The sequence below is a fragment of the Hyperolius riggenbachi genome, chromosome 5, assembly GCF_040937935.1.
Source record: "Hyperolius riggenbachi isolate aHypRig1 chromosome 5, aHypRig1.pri, whole genome shotgun sequence".
Classification (NCBI taxonomy): Eukaryota; Metazoa; Chordata; class Amphibia; order Anura; family Hyperoliidae; genus Hyperolius; species Hyperolius riggenbachi.
The window spans coordinates 423,915,155-423,941,449 of NC_090650.1; the positions used below are offsets into that span (position 1 = coordinate 423,915,155).

The 26,295-nt window shown below is 42.6% G+C and overlaps 1 protein-coding gene across 3 annotated transcripts in view; it reads left to right on the plus strand.

The window, feature by feature from the left end:
• Window positions 1–17,394, plus strand: part of CCN4 (cellular communication network factor 4) — a 140,026-nt gene extending 122,632 nt beyond the window's left edge. For all 3 annotated transcript variants that reach the window (XM_068234953.1, XM_068234955.1, XM_068234956.1), the window contains exons 3-5: window positions 6,555–6,812; window positions 12,007–12,200; window positions 16,200–17,394. In XM_068234953.1, coding sequence (XP_068091054.1) covers window positions 6,555–6,812; window positions 12,007–12,200; window positions 16,200–16,499 — 752 coding nt within the window. In that variant the 3' untranslated portion in view covers window positions 16,500–17,394. The remainder of the gene's footprint in view (window positions 1–6,554; window positions 6,813–12,006; window positions 12,201–16,199) is intronic.
• The last annotated feature ends 8,901 nt before the right edge of the window (window positions 17,395–26,295 follow it).

Genomic DNA, 26,295 nt, shown 5'->3' on the forward strand with positions numbered 1-26,295 from the left:
GAATGTCCAGAGGAAACTAAAACCACCTATATTCTTTCCACGCTTCCCAAATAAGATCAAACCTAGTAACATTTTCTATGCTATAGTAATATACACGATCCATTAACATCATTAGGTCTAGACGTTGGGAAACCAAAGCTAACTCTAGGTCGGTGGACTTCCATTTAATGGCTATTGACCACTGAGCGGCCAGTAACATATACCTGTATAATCTTCGAAATCTGCCTGGGACATTATCGTTAGGGGCATACAAGAGAGCCTGTGGGGCAGTCAAGGAAATCGGAAAGCCAAACACTTCCCGGATTAGTATTTTCCATGCATTCCAAAACCGCTGTGCAATAGGGCAATCCCAAAAAACATGCATTAGAGTTCCGTTTAAATTGCATCCTCGAAAACATAACGGGGAAGCTGAGGGGTAAATTTTATGAATTTTAGATGGGGTAAAATACCACCGACACATAAGCTTAATTGCAGTCTCTTTCACCATATTTGATTTGACTATCCTAGAAACAGCGGTCCAAATGAGAGACCAATCAGCACTATCTAACTGGATTCCCAAATCTTGCTCCCAGGCCCTCATGTATGGTAGTTTGTTATTATTATCCTTTCCAAGCAGTACGGCATACAATAGAGATATTAGACCCTTGCGATGGGAAAAATTGAAATATAGGGATTCAAATGTAGTGGGGTCGTACACTGGGGGTGAAGGAAAAATAGATGAGAAACAATGTTTGATTTGGCAAAATCTGAACGCCTCTTCCAGGGGGGCATCGAGAGCAAATCGGAGCATAGTAAATGTGACTGGAACATCACTGATCCAAAATTTATTAGCTGTAAATAAGCCCTTATCTCTCCACCAGGAAAAAATCTGCGGGCTCCTGAAGGCCGGAGTAAAACGAGGATTACCAAAGATAGAAATCTTGGAGGAGGGAAAGGTCATAAGATTATACAGAGTGGCGATGGAAGTCCAAAGCTTACCCAACGACGATACTATTCTGTTCTTGCCAGCTAGAATTACGATATCCCTTTTAGTTACAGTTGTGACCAAAGATGATAAATGATAAGGAAAAATTGAAGCCGCTTCAAGTCGATACCATGCAGGAGGGCTGGAATTGATTCCCCAGTCTAAGATTTGACTAAGCTTGGAAGCTAGGTAGTAGTGCCACAAACTTGGCAACCCAATGCCGCCACGTAAAGGGGATTTGTAGAGGATTTGTGCTCGGACTCTAGCTGGTTTGCCATCCCAAACAAATTTATTGATTTGTGATTGCACACCAGATAGAGATTTTTTGAATATGGTTATTGGAAGCATGCGGAACAAGTATAATAATTTAGGAAGGATAATCATTTTGCATGCTACAGATCTTCCGAGCCATGAGACCTTATATGTAGACCAGGACTTTAAAAGTTGAGTGATATTCTTAACTACGTGAGCAAAATTAACACTAAACAGGTCCCCATAGGAGGGTGTGAGAAAAATTCCCAAGTATTTAAATTTGGAATTGTTCCATTTAAAACCGTACTCAGAGTCCAACCACTTGATCGTTTGAGGATATAAATTGACAGAAAGGGCTGAGGACTTGGCGGGATTAACCTTTAAACCCGAAAAGTTAGCAAATAGGTCTAACAACTGAAACAAACTGGGCAAGGAGGTTAATAGTCTGGTCAAGAACAGAAGTGCATCATCAGCATAAAGGGTCAGTTTAACGTTGTCGGTGCCATACCCGTGTATATCAGGATGTTGTCTAATCGCCACCGCCAGTGGCTCAAGTGCTAGAGCAAATAGCAGTGGGGAGAGAGGGCATCCCTGACGGGTGCCCCGCCGCAAATGGACAGGAGCAGAAGAGGCTCCAGGAATGCATATAACTGTGGATGGGGAGTCATACAAAGCCGAAACTGCGGTAATTATAGGGCCAGTCAGGCCAAAGCCTTCCAAGGCAGTAGTTAAATATTTCCAGCCCACCGAATCGAAAGCCTTACTGATGTCTAGACCTAACATCAGAAATCTTGACTTTTTAAGTTCAGCATGCTGAAGAACATTAACTGCCAATCTAACATTATCAGAGCCTTGTCTGCCAGGAATGAAGCCCGTTTGAGTGAGATCCACAAGGTCGCCCACCATAGATCCTAGTCTATGAGCCAGGATTTTAGCAAACAATTTAATATCGTTATTAAGAATAGAAATTGGGCGATAACCTGCAGGGGAGGAATGATCTGCTTCTGGTTTAGGAATCAGGGTCAGGTTGGCCAGAAGTAATTCAGGAAGGAGTTTCTCGCCCTTGAGTATAGCATTAAACAATAAAGTCAGGGGAAGTGACAAAACCTCAGCAAATTTTTTATAGTAAGTAGGGGAGAATCCATCTGGACCAGGGGCAGTAGAAGATCTAAGGGACTTTATTGCATCAAAAACCTCCGTATGTGTAATTGGGGCGTTAAGAGAGTTTAATTGCTCAGGAGTCAGTTGAGGTAAGTGAAGAGTGTTTAACCAGGACTTAAGATCAGTGATATTGGTTGAAGTTTCAGAACCCAGAAGGTTTCGATAATATTCTTCAAAAAATTTTAAAACCTTTGAAGGAAGGGTTTCCTCAGTGCACCTAGAGCTTTTAAGTTTATAAACATGAGGGGGTTTGTAATATTGGTTAAGCTTACGGGCAAATTGGGTAGAGGGATTGTTGCCTCTCAATAAAAATTTAGCTTTAGAGAACTTCAGTGCTTTAGTGTGAGAATTATCTAATAAAAAATTGAGTTCAGTACGTTTTAAATTTATCTTGTGCAAAACCTCACTTGTCATGGATCCAAAGTGCCTTTTATAGAGCATCTCCAGCGCTGATGATAGTGCTAAAATCTTTTGTGATCTGAGATGTTTAGCGCGGGCTGCTTTGGCTATAAAAACGCCTCTTATGACCGGTTTATGAGCTGCCCACCTAAGGATAGGAGAGGTGTTTTCATCATTGTTAAAGAGAAAATACTCCTCCAGCTCGCCCAACACAGACAGTCTTTCCGATTCTTCCGACAGCAAGGAATCATTAAGTCTCCAATTACTGGGGTTGAAAGGGAGGCCGAAGCCAACCAGTGTGGCCTGCACCATATGATGGTCAGACCAACTACAAATGACGATGTCTGAAGTGGTGGAGTTGGAAGCAAGTATTGGAGATAAATATAAATAATCGAGCCGGGCATACGACTGTCGGGGATGTGAAAAGAAAGTATACTGTTTGCAACCAATATTATGGGCTCTCCATATATCGACAAGGCTGGAGTTCGAGAGGAGTCTAGCAAGTCTCCTCGGGAACGTTTGGGCAAATGGTGACTGAACCGATCTATCCAATTGTGGATTAGCAACAGCATTGAGGTCACCAGCAATAATAAGATGCGCAGATGACAGTCTAGCCAATTGAGAGGACAACAATTAAACAAAAGCTGTTTTGGAGGCATTAGGAGCATAACAATTAATTAGGGTAACAGATTTACCTTCCAGGATGCCCTTGAGCACTAGGATCCTGCCCTCCGGGTCCGCGAAGGAATCAATAAGGGTGAATGAAACTGAGTTGTGGAATACAATGGCGACTCCCCTGGCTTTTTTAGTAAATGACGCAAAAAAGGCTCTATGGTATGATTTGTGTAGGAAAGTGGGTTCTTTGGACTGGATAAAATGAGTCTCCTGAAGAAACAGGACTGAGGCTTTAAAGAGACTCCGTAACAAAAATTGCATCCTGTTTTTTTATCATTCTACAAGTTCCAAAAGCTATTCTAATGTGTTCTGGCTTACTACAGCACGTTCTACTATCACCATCTCTGTAATAAATCAACTTATCTCTCTCTTGTCAGACTTGTCAGGCCTGTGTCTGGAAGGCTGCCAAGTTCTTCAGTGTTGTGGTTCTGCTATGAACTACCCCATCCAGGCCCCTCTCTGCACACTGCCTGTGTGATATTTAGATTAGTGCAGCTTCTCTCTGTTCTATTATCTTTTACAAGCTGGATAAATCCTCCTCTGAGCTGGCTGGGCTTTCACATACTGAGGAATTACATACAGGCACAGCTGTCTGCACTCTGCAGGAAGAAATAGCCTGACACTTCAGTGGAAGATAGCTGCAGGGGGAAAGAAACACACAAATGATCTCTTGAGATTCAAAAGGATGGCTGTATACAGCCTGCTTGTACATGAATGTATTTTCTATGTGTGGACATACTGTACATCAATCTACTTCCTGTTTTGGTGGCCATTTTGTTTGTTTACAAACAAACTTTTAAAAACTGTTTTTAACCACTTTTAATGCGGCGAGGAGCGGCGAAATTGTGACAGAGGGTAATAGGAGATGTCCCCTAACGCACTGGTATGTTTACTTTTGTGCGATTTTAACAATACAGATTCTCTTTAAGGCTCTGATAATGTTGAAAGGCTTTTCTACGCTTAACAGGCTCGTTTAACCCCTGGACATTGTGCGTGGTCAAGTTAAATGATCTAGGCATAGCTTGGCTATATATATAAGCTTCAAAATGTTAGGTGTTATGAACAAAGCAATAAACGATACATACAGGACTCTTGTATAAATAAAATAAACATGACTGCTTCTAAGGATACAAACACAGTAAATTATGCATAAAACGTAGAGTATAACACACATTATAATCAAACAGGTATTAATCACTGGGCAATCACACCACACTGTCCCACAACTATCAAGCCCAGGAGCTCTCAGTGGTATAAATCGAACCACACTGAGAGGGGGGGGGGATTCAAACAATCTGGCTTGCAAACGAGGATAAAACAAAACCGACGGCTCGGTACAGAGAAAGGGGTTTACACCCCAGCCTGATCAAGTTTTAGTGCGCCAGGTGCGAGGAAGGTTCTGAAGAGGCTGCTTACGGTAGGCCTCCAACTGGGCTAGGGAGACCTGCCGCCCAATGGAGCATAAAAAAGAGACACCCTGTTCCAGAGTAGATATAGCTTGAACTTTGCCGTCATAAGGAAGGAGAAGCTTGGTGGGGAAACCCCATTTGTAATTCAGCTGTTGCTCTCTCAAAAAGGCTGTTAGAGGGGCAAGAGTTTTACGTTTCTGCAGAGTGAACTGCGACAGATCCGTGAAGACTTTAATGTTGCTATACGGGTCCGGGAGCTGCTTGTGTTGTATCATATAAGATGCAAAAACCTCTTTGACATGGTAAAATTGAAAGCACGCTATGGCATCACGGGGTACTTTCTCGGGCAGAAACGAAGGCTTAGGCAGTCTGTGAGCGCGAGCGATTGTGCATTCCACGCTGGAGAATTGAGGGATCACAGATCGCACCATGTCAATAAGAAAATCTTTGAGCTGTGTGTTATTCACCGATTCATCGATTCCCCGGAATTTAAGATTGCATCGTCTATTACGATCCTCCAGATCTGCGATTTTTAGCAGCGTAGACTCATTTTGTGCATCAAAACGTTCAACCTCTGTAACGGTCTTATTATGTTCCTCAATCAGCAAAGCAATACAATCTTCGCTATCAGAGGTACGTGCCCCCAGAGAATCTAAGGATTGCTGTAGAGAGTTAGTGATAGATAAAACTTTGCTTGAAATGGAAGTTTCCAAAGCAATAATCAGATCTTTGAGAAATGCTCGATCTATTGGTTGGTCAGAGACAGGGATGTCAGCAAGCAAAGAAGGTAGGCCTGGAGCAGGGGTCTGCTGTGAGATGGCATCTGACAGAGGATCAGCAGGGCCCGATAGCCTGGGCCTAGATTTAGCAGGGCTGAGGAAGGTAGGAGAGAGGGCCTCCGGATCAGAGGGATCTAAGATTGCTGGGCTAGAGGATTGGACAGCGTCAGTGGTCTGAGACACCGGCAGTGTTATGGGGCTAACTTGGCTGGCTGAGGGATCTGATGCGGAATTCCGTCCGCATGCCGCCTGTATATGTGGATGGGATGCGGATGGGATGCGGACCGGCAATGCGGACTTACGTGTCCCCAGGCCGCCAGCGCCATCTTGGATCTCGTGTGCTCTAGGCCTCCTCCGGCTGAAGATGTCAGGGATCCGCTTCGGGCGCTGGGTCTGCTGCTGAGGGGTACTTGAGGTCTCCATCTCCTCTCCTGTGTCAAATTGCGGCGGAAAATCCTCGCTGGCCATGCTGTGGACGTCACTGGAACAGGCTGAGGTGAGGAGCTCCCCTACTATACTACCATCCGCTCCGCGCGCTAGCCACGCCCCTCTTACATTCTGATATTTATCACAGGTGGTGACATCTTTAGTGCTGTCAGGTGCATCACTGCGGAATGTTTGTATACTCAGTGTTCCAAAGCCAGTACAAATGATACTTGATCTACGAGAACGACCTGGAGGGGGTAATACATTCTGCATCGCTAAACAGCTTAGGCTAAACATTAGTGGGAGGTTGGGGCAATATACCAATATACAGCAATATATAGATATAAGAAGTATTTCTGATTCTGAAACCAGGATATTTAAAATAAAAGTGGGCGTCCTTAATATTTTACTACATTCTACTATTTGTCACTACAGGGCCTCTTTAAATGAAGTAATTTTCTAAAGCAGTCTCGTGCTTTTCCCTTTCAGAAATGACAGGAGTCGGCTGTGTTCTGAATGGTGTACGTTACCTAAATGGCCAGAGCTTCCAACCAAACTGCAAATACAACTGCACGTGTCTAGATGGCGCTGTAGGCTGCCTCCCGCTCTGCCTGAACTCCCCGCCCCCTCTGGTGTGGTGCCAGAACCCCAAGCGGATTAAGCTGGCAGGAAAATGCTGCGAGCAATGGATATGTGACGATGTCCGGAGGCTCAGAAAACCGTCTCCTCGCCATGTCGCTTCTGCAGGTTTGTCTACATGAGATAAGTTCAGAACTAGCGTAGAGTTGAGCGGGCCAAGATATTTTTTGAGTTGTTTTTTTTTTATATTAATGAGACAACTGTTTATGAAAATCAAGCTAAAACCATTGTTAACAATGGACCTTACTGAAGACTAGAGATGTGGCGAACGGTTCCCGAACCGTTCGCCGGCGAACATCTCTAAATCCATGGGCCTCTTACTACTTCCGGGTCGCAATGACCCGGAGTAGTACGCCTGCGCTGCCCGGCGGAGCGCGTCCTAGATCGCGCTCCCGTTGCCGGGGCACTCTCTGCGCATGTGCGTGACGTCATGAGTGACATCACGCTCATGCGCAGAGAGTGCCCGGCAACAGGAGCGCGATCTAGGACGCGCTCCGCCGGGTAGCGCAGGCGTACTACTCCGGGTCATTGCGACCCGGAAGTAGTAAGAGGCCCAGAGAGGTTCGCCAGGCGAACTGTTCGGCCCAACACTACTGAAGACACTTAAAACTATAGTTAGATACTTACCTATAAGCTTGTAACTGAAGTTTAACCAGTTGAGGACCACAGGCTCCCCCCCCCCCTCTAGTGACTAGGCTATTTTTTACAATTCAGTACACTGCAGCTTCAGCAGCTCGCTGCAGGGCCATATAACTTAGCACACAAATGAATTGTGTCCCCTTTTCCTGCCACCAACAGAGCTTTCTGTTGGTGGCATCTGATTGCTGCTGCAACTGTTTTTTTTTTTATTAATGTGTCTTTTTTTTATTCAAATAAAAATCACTATTTTATTTAAATGTATGCCTCCCCCCCAAGATCCAATCATAGAGATCACCTCTCATAGACGTCAGCCTAGGAGAGGGATCCGTTTCCATGACTCTCCTGGGAACAGCTCAGTGACAGAGGTGTCCCGTGTACAGCGCTTCAGTAGATCGCAGCACTGTACATGTATAATAATGTATTTTTTGCTTTGTAACCGCCTGCTAGCTGCAGCATATGGCTAATCCAATAAAACCCGAGTCAGCTGAGTCAGAGTACCTGATCTGCTGCATGCTTGTTCAGGGTCTATGGCTAAAAGCATTAGAGGCAGAGCATCAGCAGGACAGCCAGGGAACTGGTATTGATTAAAAGGAAATAAATATGGCAGCCTCCATATACCTCTCACCTCGGGTTCCCTTTGATCCCACAGGCCCTGCACAGTTCCTACAGTTAGGCAAAGGTTGCCAGACCAGGTAAAAAGAGAAACAAAATTGAGGGACATATTTTAGAAACATATAGGGACCTATATTAGCAGAAAAAGGGCATTACCTATATTTTTGTGGCACTAACTATTTGTGGCAATGTTTTATTTTTGAATGTTACATGTTACAAACCCCTTTAAAAGGAACCTGTATTGAAAGGTATACGGAGGCTGCCATATTTATTTCCTTTTAATCAATACCAGTTGCCTGGCTGTCCTGCTGATCCTCTGCCTCTAATGGCCCATACTCACGAGGGACTTTTGTCGCCTCAACACGCGGCGCGCGCGTGTTGCGGCGACAGGTCGCCCGTGAGTATGGGCCGTTGCACGCGCGCGCACCCCGAACTGTCGCCCGTCGCTCATGTCGCCATGCGATTGAAAGTTTCAATCGCATGGCGACAGTCGCCGCCGCACCCCCGCCGCAACTGTCGCTAGTCCGCGTGAGTACGCGGACTAGCGACAGCAACCTCCATTAAAGTATATGGAGCTTCCGGCGGAGGGAGGAGGAACGTCGGCGACAGCTTCCGCCTCGCCGCTGGTCCCTCTTCCGCGTGTGTACGCGGAGGGACCTGGCGAGGAGCTGTCGCCGGCCTGTCGCCCACACGCTCACGTGTGCTGGCGACAGGCAACATTTGCAGCCCGTGAGTACGGGCCATAATACTTTCAGACATAGATCCTGAACAAGCATGCAGCAGATCAGGTGTCTCTGACATTATTGTCAGATCTGACAAGATTAGCTGCATGCTTGTTTTAGGTGTGTAATTCAAACACTACTGCAGCCAAAGAGATCAGCAGGGCTGCCAGGAAACTGGCATTGTTTAAAAGGAAATAAGTATGGCAGCCTCCATATATTTCTCACTTCAGGTTCCCTTTAATATTGTGGCAGGGGTTTCAGAGTATTTCATAATGTCTGAATGACCACCTAGTTTGGCACATCAGATAAAAAATTGTGTCATCGTATACCGGGTGTTTTTGAAATAATAGACACTCCTGTATGGTTTATCACCAATTGCTGGGGATGGGCAGAGAGATACTAATAATTTGGAGTTGATGCAAAATGTATGCACCTTGGGTTGTTAATTTACAAACTGCAATAATTAGCAAAACAATAAAAAAGTTGATTCAACTCAGAGATATGAGCTCCTCATTGACTAGCTCCACATCTCTCCATTAACCTTAGATTAGCCACATCAGTATCTCTTTATTATAACTAAGTAGGGTTTTTCAAACTCTTCTAATTGAAAGAGGGGCAGGTTATAACCCCCCCCCCCAAAAAAAAAATCACCCCCCGCCTCACCCCCGATGAAAAAAAAGTCCAGATGTGGCTGTTATTCTAGGGCAGTGGTCCTCAAACTAAGGCCTGCGGGCCGAATGCGGCACCCTGAGACTTTTTCACTGGCCCCCAAACCCAAAATGTATAACTTATAGATGTGGCCCACTGCACCTTTAAATATCGTCGGCCTGCATATAGAATAGCAGTGCTGGCACCACCTATCCACATACTATAGAAGCCAGTGAGCAGTAATTTGCTGGCTTCCAATCGGATAACGGCAGGTTGTCACCCGGGTATGCTTCACTGTCTGGTGCAAAAAGACGCTCTTCGGGTGCCGCATGGCTGAATGGCTGCTGCTGGGAGTTCTCCTCCGGGCATGACTGGGGGTAATCAATAACTAGATTGAATGTAATGCTTTCCAACATCATTTTATGTATGTTCCAGCCCCCCAGCAATCTGAAGTATGTTGACCCGGCCCTTGACCCAAAAAGTTTGTGGACCCCTGTTCTAGGGCTTGGACACACATTTTCTGTCTGGGAAAGGTCTCTAAACCCTGATACACACTTTCAGTTACAGTCATGGACGAAATTGTTGACGCCACAGAAATGTTTCCAGAAAATCAAGTATTTCTCACAGAAAAGTATTGCAGTAACACGTTTTGCTAGACACATGTTTATTCCCTTTCTGTGTATTGGAACAAAACAAAAAAGGGAGGAAAAAAAGCAAATTGGACATAATGTCACACAAAACTCCAAAAATGGGCTGGACAAAATTGTTGGCACCCTTTCAAAATTGTGGATAAATAAGATTGTTTCAAGCATGTAATGCTCCTTTAAACTCACCTGGGGCAAGTAACAGGTGTGGGCAATTCAAAAATCACACCTGAAGGTAGATAAAAAAGAGAGAAGCTCACTTAGTTGTTGCATTGTGTGTCTGTGTGTGTCACACTAAGCATGGACGACAGAAAGAGGAGAAGACAACTGTCTGAGGGCTTGAGAACCACAATTGTGGAAAAATATCAACAATCCCAAGGTTACAAGTCCATCTCCAGGGATCTAGATTTGCCTTTGTCCACAGTGCGCAACATTATCAATAAGTTAGCAACCCATAGCACTGCAGCTAATCTCCCTGGATGTGGACAGAAGGGACAAATTGATGAAAGGTTGCAACGCAGGATAGTCCGGATGGTGGATAAGCAGCCCCGAACAAGATATAAAGACATTCAAGCTGTCCTGCAGGCTCAGGGAGCATCAGTGTCAGAGCAAACTATCCGTCAACATTTAAATGAAATTAAACGCTATGGCAGGAGACCCAGGAGGACCCCATTGCTAACACAGAGACATAAAAAAGCAAGACTACAGTTTGCCAAAAAATGTACTTGAGTTAAATCCTTCTGGGAAAACGTCTTGTGAACGGATAAACCAAGATAGAGCTTTTTGGTAAAGCACATCAGTCTACTGTCTACCGAAAATGGAATGAGGCCTACAAAGAAAAGAACACAGGACCTGCAATGAAATATGGTGGAGGTTCAATTATGTTTCGGGGTTGTTTTGCTACCTCTGGCACTGGAAGCCTTGAATGTGTGTAAGCATCATGAAATCTGAGGAGTACCAAAGGATTTTGGGTGGCACTGTAGAGCCCTGTGTCAGAAAGCTGGATTTGTGTCTGAGATCTTGGGTCTTCCAGCAAGACAATGACCTCAAACATACATCAAAAAGCACCCAGAAATGGATGGCAAGTTTGCAGCAAAGCGCTGGAGAGTTCTGAAGTGGCTGGCCAGCCATGAGTCCAGATCTAAATCCCATTCAACACCTGTGGAGAAATCTTAAAATTGCTGTCTGGTTATAGGAAGCGACTGATTTTATTTGTTTTTCCAAAGGGTGTGCATCCAAATATTAAGTTAAGGGTGCCAATAATTTTGTCCAGCCCATTTTTGTAGTTTTGTGTGACATTGGCCTCAATTCACTAAGATCATGCTGGAGATAATAAGGCAAGTAAGAGAGTTATCTTATCTCTTCATTCCTTACATTACCTCCTCTGTAGTTAATTTACCTCCTCTGTAGTTAATTTACCTCCTCTGTAGTTAAGTTACCTCCTCTGTAGTTATTTTCACATGCAGTTAATGAACAGCCTGTCTCTGGAGTTATTTTAAGGATTAAAGAGTTAACTTAAAGACAGAAGAGTTAACTTTAGGTTTGCCTGAGGTAAAATGTTTCCTGAATACTACATGCCTTATCACCATGGTAACAACTCTAGAAGAGTTATTAAAGACAGGAGATAAGCTTAGTGAATTGAGGCCATTGTGTCCAATTTGCTTTTTTTTTCCTCCCTTTTTTTTTTGTTTTGTTCCAATACACACAAAAGGGAATAAACATGTGTATAGCAAAATATGTTACTGCAATACTTTTCTGTGAGAAATACTTGATTTGTTTTGGAAAAATTTCTGGGGTGCCAACAATTTTTTGGCCTTGACTGTAAGAGTGGCAGATCACTGACCAATTTTACCATCTTCACGTAGTATGAGGTTGAACAGATATTGAATACTATGAGCAGATTGCATGGTAAACTCTCATACTACATGGAGGTGGTAAAATTGATACCATCAGGTTAGAAGAAAAAGAACAGATGACAATGTTGGTGGACAATGCTTGCTAAACTGCAGACTCACTATACATTCTGGATTCTTACAGTTTATGCTGATGAGAGTGAATCCTGGCACAGCAACTGTATAGTGCAGACCACTCCCTGGAGCACATGTTCTAAGACGTGTGGGATGGGGATATCGACCCGCATCTCCAACGACAACGACAAGTGTAAAATCCGTACTGAGAGTCGCCTGTGCAACATGAGACCCTGCAACGTGGACATCACTAAGCATTTCCGGGTAATCCAATCACGATACTGTGTTCTCAAGAAAGTGAATCAAAGAAAAGTACTAAATTAAAAATGTTAAGTTAAAGGTGATGAAGAGTTAACTTTACCTAAACTGTGAATGTCCTTTTTAAATATAAGACATTTCTGTGTTCTCATGATTAGGTGCATACATTTGTGAAGTCCCATTTCACTTTTTTGCCTGCAGACTAGCAGAAAGTCTACAGGCAAGAGCAGGGCCGGATTTGTACTTTTTACCGCCCAAGGCCCATTATCATCAGCCGCCCCTTGACCAAAAGCATCTTTTTGCCTCCCCAAGCACAGCAAGGATTAGATTCTAAACTTATCTGAGGACAGTTAGCGACATGATTGCAAGGATTAGACTGTAAGCGCCAATGAGGACAGTTAGTGACGTGATTGCAGGGATTAGCAGGTGACAGCAGTACTGTGAAGGCATTGTCAGAAGTTGGAGAGCAGCGTGAAGCATATCGGAAAGAAGGAAGGCAATGGCGGCATAGGCAATTTAACACTTGCTTATACAGTGACAGCCTGAGAACACCTTCCACCCACCACCCCTATCCCAGAACGAGTTTGTTTTTCGTAAAATTGAGCTTGCTTATCTCTGATAGTGGGCAGTGCATTTCAAAGAAGAAACAAACAATAAAGAAAACACTTAATACCATGTACCATATTTTGATTCTAAAGCACACTGCATACAATTATCACCCCAATGCCACCCCTTGCTTTTCTGGTGCCCTAGGCCATGGCCTATGTGGCTTTACCTGAAATCCAGCCATGGGCAGGAGGTGGGAATGTCTGAGGAATGGGAAGGTATGTAGCTAATCTTGCTTCAGAGGGGAACATACAAATAGCCTTTATTTAAAAAAATGCATCCAGGTCTGAGATATGCTTTAAAGTGCTTGGAGATGTAAAAGAAACAAAAAGATAAACATACCTGGGGCTTCCTTCAGCCCCGTTCATGCTCACGGGTAGAGATGTGGCGAACGGTTCCCGAACCGTTCGCCGGCGAACATCTCCAAATCCCTGGGGCTTTTACTACTTCCGGGTCGCACTGACCCGTAGTAGTACGCCTGCGCTGCCCGGCGGAGCGCGTCCTAGATCGCGCTCCTGTTGCCGGGCACTTTCTGCGCGTGTGCTGACGTCATGAACAACATCACGCTCATGCGCAGAGAGTGCCCGGCAACAGGAGCGCGATCGAGGACGCGCTCGGCCGGGCAGCGCAGGCGTACTACTCCGGGTCAGTGCGACCCGGAAGTAGTAAAAGCCCCAAAGATGTTCGCCAGGCGAACAGTTCGCCACATCTCTACTCACGGGTCCCTTGCTGTCCTCCTGCTGTCCTCCTGAAGTGCCTGGATCCTTTGCAATTCGGCCCGGTAATTTTGTCAGTTATGGCCAGTCAGTGCAAATGCAGTCCATCAATATGAGCTCCCCGTTGCTTCCTGTTGCCAGGAGCATTCTGCATCTGTACGGTAGGGCGTGATAGGAGATGAGCGCGCAACAGAGCCGCTTAAGTGTAGTTCCCCCTTGTGGCTGAATTACTGGGCCAAATTGCAAAAAATCTAGGCACTGCAGGAGGACGGCTAGGAATCGATGAGCCTGAACGGGGCCAGAGGATACATACCTGTATATGTATATTTTTTTATTTGTTTTTTATCTCATGTTTACTTTAAGTAGGGGTAACATTTGTAATTTACCCTATTGAGAGCATTTTTACACTTGACAAACGTATGACGTGGCAGAGTGTGCATACCGCCGCCTTCCTGCTGGGCACTGGGATTTCCGCCGTTCCGCGCATACATGCCGCGACATATGGTACTCCATGTACTCACAATACATTTTCAAAGCTCCAAGCAATTCTTCATGATTGTTTCTGGAGAAAGTGTAGTGCAAGTATAGGCGACCACCAATGTTCATATGATAACTTACAGCAGAATAAGAGACACTAGTAGGAGGTCCCTGGCCTTGTGAGCTTACAATCTGAAGGGTAGTTGGTTGGAGACTTCAGTAAAGGAGACAAAGGGCTTAGTGGATGAGGCCTCCAATGCTACCTATACACATTGATCTATAGATCTGAACAGGTGTGTTTTGAGAGTACATTTGAAGGTTTCCAGGCTTGGATGTTGGAGAGCATGGGGCATGAGAAAAGCCTTTTTTGTTCAGTTAAAGGTAACCTGGGGCAAGCGAGATGTCTTATGTATTTCCTGTTAAACAATTCTAGTTGCCTGGTGTAACGATTGGTGTCAGCACACAGAGATCTCTGATTATTGGTGATCTGCAGTATCACCAATGATACAGATGCTATACCTGATTATATGGTGATCTGCAGAATCACCAATAATACTAGTATAGCCTGACACGTGACAACCAGTGGAGGATCGTGTTTGGGTGTAACAGTAATTCAGATGAGAGAGCTTACCCGAGGAGCGGGTGACTCAGCCTGAAGCTGATGCTCACCTAATGGCGGGGTGAGTCAGACAGTATTGCAGGCAAGAGGGCTAATGTGTATAATACAATAATGCTGTATAACTGATCACCTGTGGAGCAAGTGATTCAGAGTGTACTGCAGCCCGGTAGTGTTTTGGTGCACAGTATAAGGAGAGAACCACAGTAGTGCTTAACTCAGGCTCCCCTGAAGAACAGGTGGAGCTGACTGTCTTGCAGCCTAGGAATAGTTGATACAATTGGTGCTGTAGCCCAGTTTGATTCAGGCGTTACTGCAGCCTAGGCTAGAGTGAGACAGACAGTACTGCAGCCTAATAGCAAGTGACACAGATAGTACTGCAGCCTAATAGCAAGTGACACAGATAGTACTGCAGCCTAATAGCAAGTGACACAGATAGTACTACAGCCTAATGGCAAGTGACACAGATAGTACTGCAGCCTAGTGACAAGTGACACAGATAGTACTGCAGCCTAATGGCAAGTGACACAGATAGTACTGCAGCCTAGGATACCTGAGGAGCAGGTATCCCGACTAGACGGCAGTATCCTACACCTAGGAGATTGGTGCAGGAAACTGATTTCCCTCACTAGTGGCAGGGCCCATCAGTGCGGGTAGAGAGGTCAGACAGGCAGAGTTGACAACGAGCGGACAGACAAAGTACAAAATCGGAAGACTGATTCGACGTCAGGGACAGGCAGGGTCGGCAACGTGAATCAGATAGACTAAGGTACAGAATCGACAAACGGAAGAATAGTCAGAGGAAGCAATAGGTCATAACAAATAAACAATGCACTAGTACTTTAAAGCTATCAACAGAATCTAGCTAAGTGTGAATTCCCAGCTCCAGCTGGTTCTAACACACTTTGGGAACTGACTGGGGTCTGAGCGCTAACACACTATAGCATTCGCAACAGCAGACGCGGAGCTACTGACAGGCCTGCTCTATATATACCCAGCAAGCTCCACAGCGCCGCCCCAATCCCTCAGCCAATCCGGATGCCAGCTGGAGTCAGCTGACCGCAGGATCAGCTGACCCCTCTCTTAGCTGCATAACGGTCCCGTCGCTCTGCTCGCACACGCGTAGCCCTTAACCTGTGAGCAATGGAAGGACCAGGCATAACTTGAGCATTTAACCGCGCGGCAGAGGCCACCGGCTGATACGCAGGGAGATAGCCGCCATGCCGCTTGCCTCCGCGGCGGCATCTCCGCTATTCCTTACACCTGGCAGTCCTGCTGACCTCTTTGGCTGCAGGAGTGCAGAAACAAGCATGCAGCTAATCTTTGTTAGATTCTTTCCAGAAACATCTGATCTGCTGCATGCTTGTTCTGGGTCTGTGGCTAAAAGTATTAGAGGTAGAGGACCAGCCGGCCTGCCAGGCAACTTGTATTGTTTAAAAGGAAATTAATATGTCAGCCTCCATATCCCTCTCGCTTTAGGTTCCCTTTAAGCTTTTAGGCAGCATAAAACAAAAAAAAATTCAAATTTCTAAATATATTTCAAAATAATTTTCAGTTCACTTCAACTACTCACTCCCCTTTATTTCTCAGCCAGGTAAAAAGTGCTTGGCGGTCTACCGAGAACCTGAAGCGAAAAACTTCACCATTTCAGGCTGTGTGAGTAAAAAAGCCTACCGACCCAAGTACTGCGGAGTGTGTGTCGACGACCGATGCTGCAACGCCTACAAGTCGAAGACCATTCAAGTCCAATATGACTGCCCCGACGGCACCAGTCAGTCTTGGAACGTCTTGTGGATCAACGCTTGCTTTTGTAACCTGAGCTGCAAGAAGCCCAATGACTTATTTGCAGACTTGGAGAGCTATCACGACTTTAACGAAATAGTGAACTGAATAAAAAGCTACAAAAAACAACAAACAAAAACAAAAAACAAACAAAAACAAAGAAAAATTAATAATAATAAAGAAAAGACTATGGGGATAAATAGTAGACACAAGCAGGGGATGACAAATATTATGTTATTATTGGTGCTTTAATGTACATTGTCTCAGGGCCATGGTATTTAATATTATCGGCTGCCTAAATTATTCTTTGGAAGTTCTATATAAATATTTACAACACTTCTTTATGAACGTGTTATAAAATGTAAAAAGTGTACAGTATTCTTATATCTTTAACCACATCTGTGCAGAGCCATTATTTTATTCTGTTTGCTATATTTTGCTATTATTTTCTGTTCAGATGCTTATTTGAACTCAAAGCAGACCTAGGGCCTGATTCACAAAGCGGTGCAAAGTGTTTGCACGCGAGTGAAAAGCCCTTTATCACGCCTAAACTCAGTTTAGGCGTGATAAGAAGAAACTCACGCGAATTTTCCACGCGCAAAGTTTTGCGCGCGCAGTGCCCCCGCTTCGCGCGCAGCGTCCATTAAGCCCTATTGGACTTTGCGCGCGCGCGGTTGCGCGCACAAAACTTTGCGCGCGGGAGCTTCGCGCGAAGAGCAGCCCAAATCGGTGATAACTAGGTGGTGCAAAGGTTATCACGCCTAAAGTCTTTTAGGCGTGATAACTGAGTTATCACCGCTTTGTGAATCAGTCCCCTAGGCTTTCAGAGAGAGCTTTGTGTGAGGATTGCTGTTGGTTTGCACTAGGCCCTGATTAAGTATAAACTTTTCTCCTTAATTTTCTCATGGGAGATAATGGTCCGTCTGCAATTAACTTTTCTCCTCAGTCTTCTCCAAGTTGATTTCACAATTGCCAGTGTGAAATGCATTTTAAACCTCCAACAAGCAAGAAAATAAACAAAATAATTTTGATTGTATTTTCTCTACTATTTTAGTACTTTTTCAGTTGTGAAATGCTCAAAAAGTGATTTTAAAGAGAAGGTGAAAAATGTTTATCTTCGGAGAAAACTTAGGAGAAAAAGTGAATTGCATATGGGCCATTTGGCCATATCCTATTTACTTTTCACATAAGTTTTCTCCAAGGAGATAATTTTTCATGTTATCTAAAAATAATTTTACAGTACTTAGCAATTGAAAAAGTACTATAAAGGTAGGTAAAAAATCTAATATCAAACTCATTTTAAATGTCTTGCTTGGCGTGAGCTTTAAAAGTGTTTTATTACGGTTTGCAATATCGACTTGGAGAAAACTCAGGAGAAATGTTAATAGGATAAGGGCTATTTTCTCATCATATCAACATGCAAGGCCCATATGCAGTTAACTTTATCTCCTGTCCTAGGTGATATGTTCACACGTTGTCAATAAAATGTTCCCGTTAAACCACCAGCAAGCAAAAAAATATTTAAAATAATTTGGGTGGGATATTCTCGCCTACATTTTGGTACTATTCCAACTGTAAAATGCTGAAAAGTAATTTTAAAGAGAAGATGAAAAGTATCTTCTAGGAGAAAGCTCAGGAGGTAAAAAGGTCATTTGCATACAGGCCAATATGTTTTCAACACCTAGCAAGGAACAAAGTACTAAATATTAGATAGCAAAATTAATATAAGACTTAAAGAGACACTGAAGCGGAAAAAAAAATTATGATACAATGACTTGTATGTGTAGTACAGCTAAGAAATAAAACATTAGGAGCACAGACATGAGTCTAATATTGTTTCCAGTACAGGAAGAGTTAAGAAACTCCAGTTGTTATCTATGTAAAAAAGCCATTGAGCTCCATGACTTTCAAAGTCGCAGAGAGCAATGTCTTCTGAAGCTTGTTATCTCAACTGTCAGGCATTGTATTGTTTTTTCTTCACCAGAGGACAGGTCAAAAGTTCACTTGCCTGCTCTGCACAATCATTTAGAATGCTGAGTAGTGTGCTGACTGCAAATATTAGAGAATGATGCAATGTTATAAAAAACACCATACAACTGAAAATAAAATTTTTTGAATATTTTCTTTGCTTCTAATGTTCTAGTACTTATCCGTACTACACAACCAATTCATTATATCATAATTGTTTTTCGCTTCAGTGTCCCTTTAAGAAGATTTGATGTAACTTAATTGTATTACTTTTTGCATGCTGGGGGCTAAAAAGGTATTTTGTTAATCATGTGTAAAAACATCCCTTGTGAGATGATACAAAAGAAAGTTGATTTTACTATTGTCTAAGAGCGAGTTATGGTGCAGAATACACAAAAACAGGACACTGTCAACACTCAGGTTCCTGCTGCAAGCCCAATTGTTTGTGTGAACCACAGATATAAATCTATATACAGTATATATATATATATAATTTATGCATTGCATTGGCTTTTTGGTAAATATTGTGTTGTATCATTTCAAGATTATAATTTTCCGGAGACATTTTGGACCAATGCAGATATCTGTAATATAAGATTATACTATACTATAAAAAAAAATGTAAAAAAAGATATAAGAATGATACTTTTAGGCTGCTTACACACTAAGACGTTACAGGCGCACGTTAGTGCGCCTGTAACGCTCCCCCAACGCACCGCAATGTAACACAAGTGGGCTGTTCACACAGCCCACGTTGCGTTACATGTAACGCTGCACGTTCTCAGGAAAGTGCAGCATGCTACGGCGTTACATCGGCTATAGCCGCGTTAGACTGTTTGCACATGCGCAGTGGGGGGCGGAGAGGAGGCAGGGAGAGCCAGCTACAGTAGCCGCGTACATGGCTACTTAATATTCACTGCACTGGCGGCCGCTGATTGGCCGGCGGGACCACGTGATGCGGAGTGTCTCGCTCCGCATCACGTGGTCCCGCTGACCAATCAGTGCCACTCTGGGAGACATTATAGGAATCGAGCCGCCTAACGCGGCTCACTCTACCGTCCTCACTTGCAGCACCATACGTTGTGTTAGGTGCACGTTATGCGACCTTAACGTAGCACCTAACGCAACGTCTTGGTGTGCAAGTAGCCTTAAGCTAGCCATGTACGTTCTGGTACGTTCTGGCTGTTTTTTTTCCCCCAAAAATGTATTAGGCATTTGGTTTGGTAAACCCTTTCAATCAAACAAAAATGATCAAAAACTACTGCTTCTTTTGATTGATTTTGGTTGAATATCAATGGAATCTTAATCAAGGAAGACAGTCCTTTTTATCATTCATGGATATGGGAAGAGGTGTAAGGAGACCGACAACACATACGTTTGTTATACACCGAATGGTGCAAAGCTAACAGTGGCAACAGTTTGAGGAATCATTCAAAACATTTTGCCAGATTTGGAAAATGAAAAAAGTGGTGAAGAAATTGGTACTTGCAGTGCATTTCCAGAGAGGGGATCATTGGACATGGTATGGCATGCTTTAGAGCTATGTTCTTATTCATCTTAAGACATCTGTAGAATTTTTATTTTTTTTTATCTCAGCAACTCAAAATTTTGTGTGTGTTTGTCAATGATTTTGTGTTAATTTAATATTAAAAGTGAACTTCAGGCTTCAAAGGAAATTAATTTTGGGTTTCTTACTAAGTACCTTCCCATTGCGGGTCTAATCTTCCATTAAAAAGTTTTTATAGTACTTACCGTATTTTTTTAAAGTTTCAAGATATGACCAAACCGGTTATTATATCTAATGTCACAATATCACATGTACAGTCGATGTTTGTCTCACTAAAAGCCAGATAGAAAGTGTATGTCAATGCCCTCCCCCTTCCCTTGTCTCCTCCCCCACTCTTCCATGACTATGCAGGAGTTTACAAAAGTCTATGTCATATAGCACATGACACAGCACCACCATGATCGCCCATCTAACTGTCAAAATAGTGAGGTTGGTGTGATTTAAAAAAAAAGTTGGTGAAAAATTGAGAACTTGGCACATTAATAGTATTTAAAAGATTTACTTTCACTTTTGTTAACAAATAAAACATCCTTATCAAATCCTCTCATCTGTATTCATGAAAAATTTACATTTAAAATGGAATTTACTTTTAAAGGACACCCGAGGCGAAAATAAACAAATGAAATAAACAATTAAATCTGTCTTTCTTCTCCTAAAAATTACTTTTTAAGATATTCCACGGTTTTATTTTATGTTTAAATATACTTTTTAAGCTTTAACTGTTTTATAGTTTTTGCTCAATGACACATTCATTGAAGTATGCAGAGCTCAAATCTATGAACCATTGACCCTTTTTTGTATCTCTTTCCTACTCTCAGAAGCCATTTTCTGCTAGGAAAGTGTTTTGTATTTTATATTTCTTATCAGTGAGGGTCACACTGTGGTCACTTCCTGTCTGAGTCAGAACTGAGTCAGCCACTTACAAACCTGATGTTTAACTCTTTCAGACAGAGAAAGAAAAAAAAAGGAACACAATATAGTTATGTGTGTGCTAGGCACTGTACATACCCATGTCTATCTCATCATGGCCCATGTCACCTCGGGTATCCTTTAAATGTTTATTTTTTTTAGACATGCAAAATATGTTTCCTTAGATCTGAAAATATTAAGTAATTTCAGTATTATGCCATTAAATAAAACCACACAAAAATAACCTTGCATAGTTGCCCTCCAGAAACAACTGGTTCAAATAGTTTTAATTGCTCATGGTCAAATTCTAGTTCTGACCACATTGTAACTCTTAAAGAAAAAAATAAAAAAACAGCTGGTTATTAAATATTATTTTCCTCTTAGAGTGGGCATGAACTCTGCTTGGACTTATTCAAATTAATCAGGATATATTTATTTTCATTCATACTAACATGCTTTGTTCCCTTCGCCCCAATTTCTGTCACCATATTACCCCTCTTCCTCATGCTATTGTATTTACTGGAAGCAAATAGGGACGGCCCTGCTTAGGAGAACTCACGGACAAGCATGTGATCAGTTTGATCAGCTGATAGATTTATAAGGTTCTGATTTGCTGTGATAACTTCCTGGTTTAACGCATGATCATGACCAGCAAATCAGAGCCTTACAAATCTATCAGCTGATCAACCTGATCACATGCTTCTCCATGAGTTCTCCTAGGCAGGGCCATCCCTAGAAGCAAACAAAGAAATTAAGATTTCCACGGAGGACCTGGACATCTGCTAGCCAGTGGTGCAAAATATAAAGCACACCTTGCATTCCCTCCTGCCAGAGCCAGGACAAGGTCCTCCAGCACCCAAGGCTGAGACACCAAAGTGTGCCCCTCCATCCCTCCCACCCCGGCCCCCACACACTGATTGCTATTAGACTAAGAGGGCCACAGGGCCCACAACCTCCCCAACACCTTAATATCTGGTTATCTGGCTTGCAGTCACTGCCATGTATCCCCTTTTCTTATTTCTTTCTGCTTCATACACAATTAGGAATGACAGCTGAATGAATTGTGCGCCCCCTCCTACACTGCGCCCTGAGGCTGGAGCCTCTCCAGCCTATGCCTCGGCCCGGCCCTGCCTCCTGCCAATAATTAAGAAAACAAAAACATACAGAGATTAATAAAGTTCATTTCTACTCTTCCATGGTTATGTGAATGTAGGTGGTATGAATAAAATGAGTTAGCAGAGGCACAAGGGTGTCATATGATGCATGTGCTAGAAAAAATAACTTTTATTTTATTCTAAATCATTGTCTTCCCCAGAACTGTTGCAATGTGACAAGATGTAAAATTTGCACTTGATTTCAGGGCAACTTTTAAGATGAATTATATGATTAGCTTTTGGTAAGTTGTCCAACACAAATACATTTTATGTAATGCTGCTAAGTATAACTTGTGTATTTTAATATTTGTATTATTTAAATAAAGATAACATTGGAGGGGAGGATAGATTTGTATTGCATTCAGCATCACTTTAAGAAAATGTATAAATGAGGACAGTGGTAACCGTTAAATGGAAACACGTTAGAGCTTTTGGTTTCTGAAGTCAATTCAATGAAAATGTTTTGGTATACATCATATCTTGCTTCTTATCCAACTTTTTGAGAAACTGTTTTCCAAATGGTAAAGTAAAGTATTTTACTTTGTAAAGTAAAAGCAGAATAAAATATTTATATTTCAATAATATATCTCTGCATCACTCACTGGAATAGATTGTTACATCAAAACACAGGGAGATACCTTTGCACACACGTCCGACCAAGGATCACTCTTAAAGCAACCAGACAGCAACGTTGTCACTGTTGTCTCCACCTAAAAAGTTCACTTGTATTCATACAATAAGCAGAGGTAAACATGGGTGCCGGTGTAATCCTGGGAATACAGGTTTTGTTTTTGAGCCATTTAGATGGCTTGATAGATATAATATTTGTAAAGTGCTTTTCTCCCATAGGACTCAAAGCGCATAGTTGTGTCTCAGATTAATACAGGGTTGCAGGCTGGGATGTGTTACAGAGGAGATAGTCAGATGTTCATGAATGATAGATATGAATGAAAGATAGGTTATACATCATCCTTCCGGGTGTGCCGTACACAGAGACAGAGAGAAAACAACTGTTGCACGCTTGCCATGCTTCTTCATGGACACAGCCCCACGGTAGGAAAAAAGCTCACCACCATGTTGTATTTAGAGGCATAATTATTGCCAATCCATCTTCCAAAAAGCTCGCCCACCAATTGAGTCGTGTATAGGCCAGATGTCTGCCTGCGCTCCACTTTGGTGTGTAGGACATCATTTCCGGTGTTGTGTCACCTACATACAGTAGGAGACTGAGGCACACTAGTACACATTAAAAAGATGTGTGGTGCATTACCAAGGTAAACCACCGCAGGCACACTGAAATAAGGATAATGGCACATGCCAAGGGAGTGCAGGAATAAAACTGAACATTTTATCTTATGTCTGAGGAGGAAAGAGAAGGACAACATTGTTTAAGTGTAACTGTGTTGGTATGGCCCACCAATGCTTTAAATTGGAGCTTCCTCCAGAGCCAGATTACCTTCCCGAAAACCTAGACAAGTGCATAGGGCCTGGTGTGTGTCCAGTTCCTGGACATTACTCCTTATGACCGGAGGTAAGCAGGGGGAACCAAAGCAGCTATCTTTTCCTAGTGCTCCATTTTCCCTCAGTCTATCCCATAGGTATCCTTGAGGGCCATATCCATGCCAAGGTTCTGGATGGACTGAGAAATGAGGAAATGTGTTTAACTTGGTGAACCACACCTTTCCTGATTCAGTCCCATCAATTCATTTGAGCTGTGCCAAAAATGTGTGAGGACCTCGGCCCTTCGAGGGCTGGAGTTCGGCATTCAACCTGTTTGTAGCTACACCACTTACCCTGGAGGTCTGATTTCCCAGCCCTGCAAACACCATTTCTTATTTCCCAATAGTCTTGGGAAAGCCACATAGTCTCTGCTCATTTGCAGTGCCTCAAGAGTCCCAGAGTGAAAATACATGGACTATTGACCATTTTATCTTTTCCTCTCACAGTCAAAAGCCCAGGTATCTGCTTAGGAAAGTCCACATACACACACTCAACAAAAGTCTTTTTACTATAAACAACTTTACAAACAACTACGATTAAAAAAGTTGGAAAGAAACATCTTGGCGTGCAAACAACTATTATACACACAGAACGACTTAACGGACAACTTGACGAACCACTACAAATTTACATATTGTTACTCAACTGGTGAATGAGTAATATGTTCTAGAAGTCACTGAAAAGTCATAGCAGACTTATGTACATATTGCCATGTTGGACACAAGTTCTCTCAGTTGTTTGTCAAGTCAATCCAACAGTTTGATTGACTTGAGCTACGTCTTATCAGTTGTTGGCTGCCTCTTATCAGTGATAACGCCTTGACAAAACTACTTCAAGCTGTTTGATAATTGTGCATTTAAAAGACTTTTGTTGAGCGTCTGTATGAGCCTAGCTGTAATTTGTTATCAGTGAACTGACTGAGTCCTGACTGGAGAAAAACTGTCCATAGCTAATTATAAACTATTTCAGGCAGGGAAAAAAAAAGAAATGGAGCACAGCATACGTGTCTGTATGATTGCCACTGTATTTGCACGTCTATTTCATCATGTCACATGTTGTTTCTGGTACACTTTGAACTTGAGGGAAATTCTTTATTCATTGAAAAAAAAATCTTGAGCAGTCTCACATCAACTTTATATTTTGTAATGTTGCCAACATTATTTCATCTTTCATATTGCAGTGACCCTACCATAAGGCTGCATACACACGTGAGGTAAAAATCTTTTGCAATGAATAATCAACTATGGATCTGCAAATAATTGTTAGTTAAAAGAAAAGTAGTCTGGCGACTGCAAAATTCTGCGACCAAAGATGGTTGTAGTTAAATCCATCATATTTATCCCAGCAGATCTGTTCACAAACACGTTGTTGAACAAGCGATTGTATGACAGATCGTCAGATTTTTCAGAACTATTCAGTGAACAGCACACGTGTGGAGGAATAACATGTTTTGTAACCATTGATTTTCTGGGATCTTCTTAGTAAAAATCATAATTTGGTTGTGTACAAATTCATAAGAAAAATTAATTGTGCTAACTTTCCTGATGAACCTAAGTGCCAAACTGATTCCACAATTACCAAGGATATTTATCTGATGTGTTTATGCAACTGCTAAGACATTGTTGCAACACAATTTTATATTTATGAAAGCTTAAAGATTAACTGCGGCGAAAATCTTAAAATGTAAAACACATATAAATAAGAAGTACATTTCTCCCAGAGTAAAATGAGCCATAAATTACTTTTCTCCTATGTTTCTGTCACTTACAGTAAGTAGTAGAAATCTGACATTACTGACAGATTTTGGGCTAGTCCATCTCTTCATGGGGGGATTCTCAGCATGGCCTTTATTCTTTATAAAGACATTCCCGGAAAATGATTAATACAAAAAGGTCCGCACAATGTCCGAAACAATTCACAAAATCCTTATTGTGAACGTATCGATAAAACCACCGATAATCATTATTATTCGTGGTTATATGGATACGCTGACAATAAAGATATAGTTACTTGTTTTGGACATCGTGCGGACCTTCCATCTGTTTGCCTATGAATACAAAATGTTATATTAATTGGATTAAATAAACTAAAAAGATCCTTTTGTATTGAATCTATATATATAAAAAATCGTATGTATGTATGTATGTATGTATGTATGTATGTGTGTGTGTGTGTGTGTGTGTGTATGTATGTGCCGCGATCACGCGAAAACGGCTTGACCGATTTGAACGAAACTTGGTATACAGATCCCTTACTACCTGGGATGATATGTTCTGGGGGTCTCGCGGCCCCCCTGCACACGTGGGAGGAGCTACAAACAGTGAATCAGATTTCACCCATTCAAGTCAATGGAAAAAATGTAAAAGGCTGCCATTCTGCCAGTAATCAAGCCAGAGTCCCCACACTTGGCACAGTTGGTCACTTGGTGACCGAGGTTACAAATCTAGGAAAAGTGGGCGGAGCATAAAACAGCCAATCAAATTTCAGCCGTTCATTTTCAATGGGAAAATGTAAACGGCAACCGTTCTCACACTGTTAATCGCAGGGTTCTCAAACTTGGCACAGTTGGTCACTGGGTGAATGCGATTAAGATTCAAGAAAGTGGGTGGAGCCTAAAAAAGCCAATCAAAATTCACCTATTGATTTTCAAGGGGAATATTTAAACTGCTGCCATTCTTACACTGTTAATGGCAGAGGCTTCAAACTTCCTACAGTGTGTCTTTGGGTAACTGGGGTCCAAATTCACTAAAGGGGCGGGGCCACAAACAGCCAATCAGATTTCCTTGGTGGATAAACTGCTTCCATT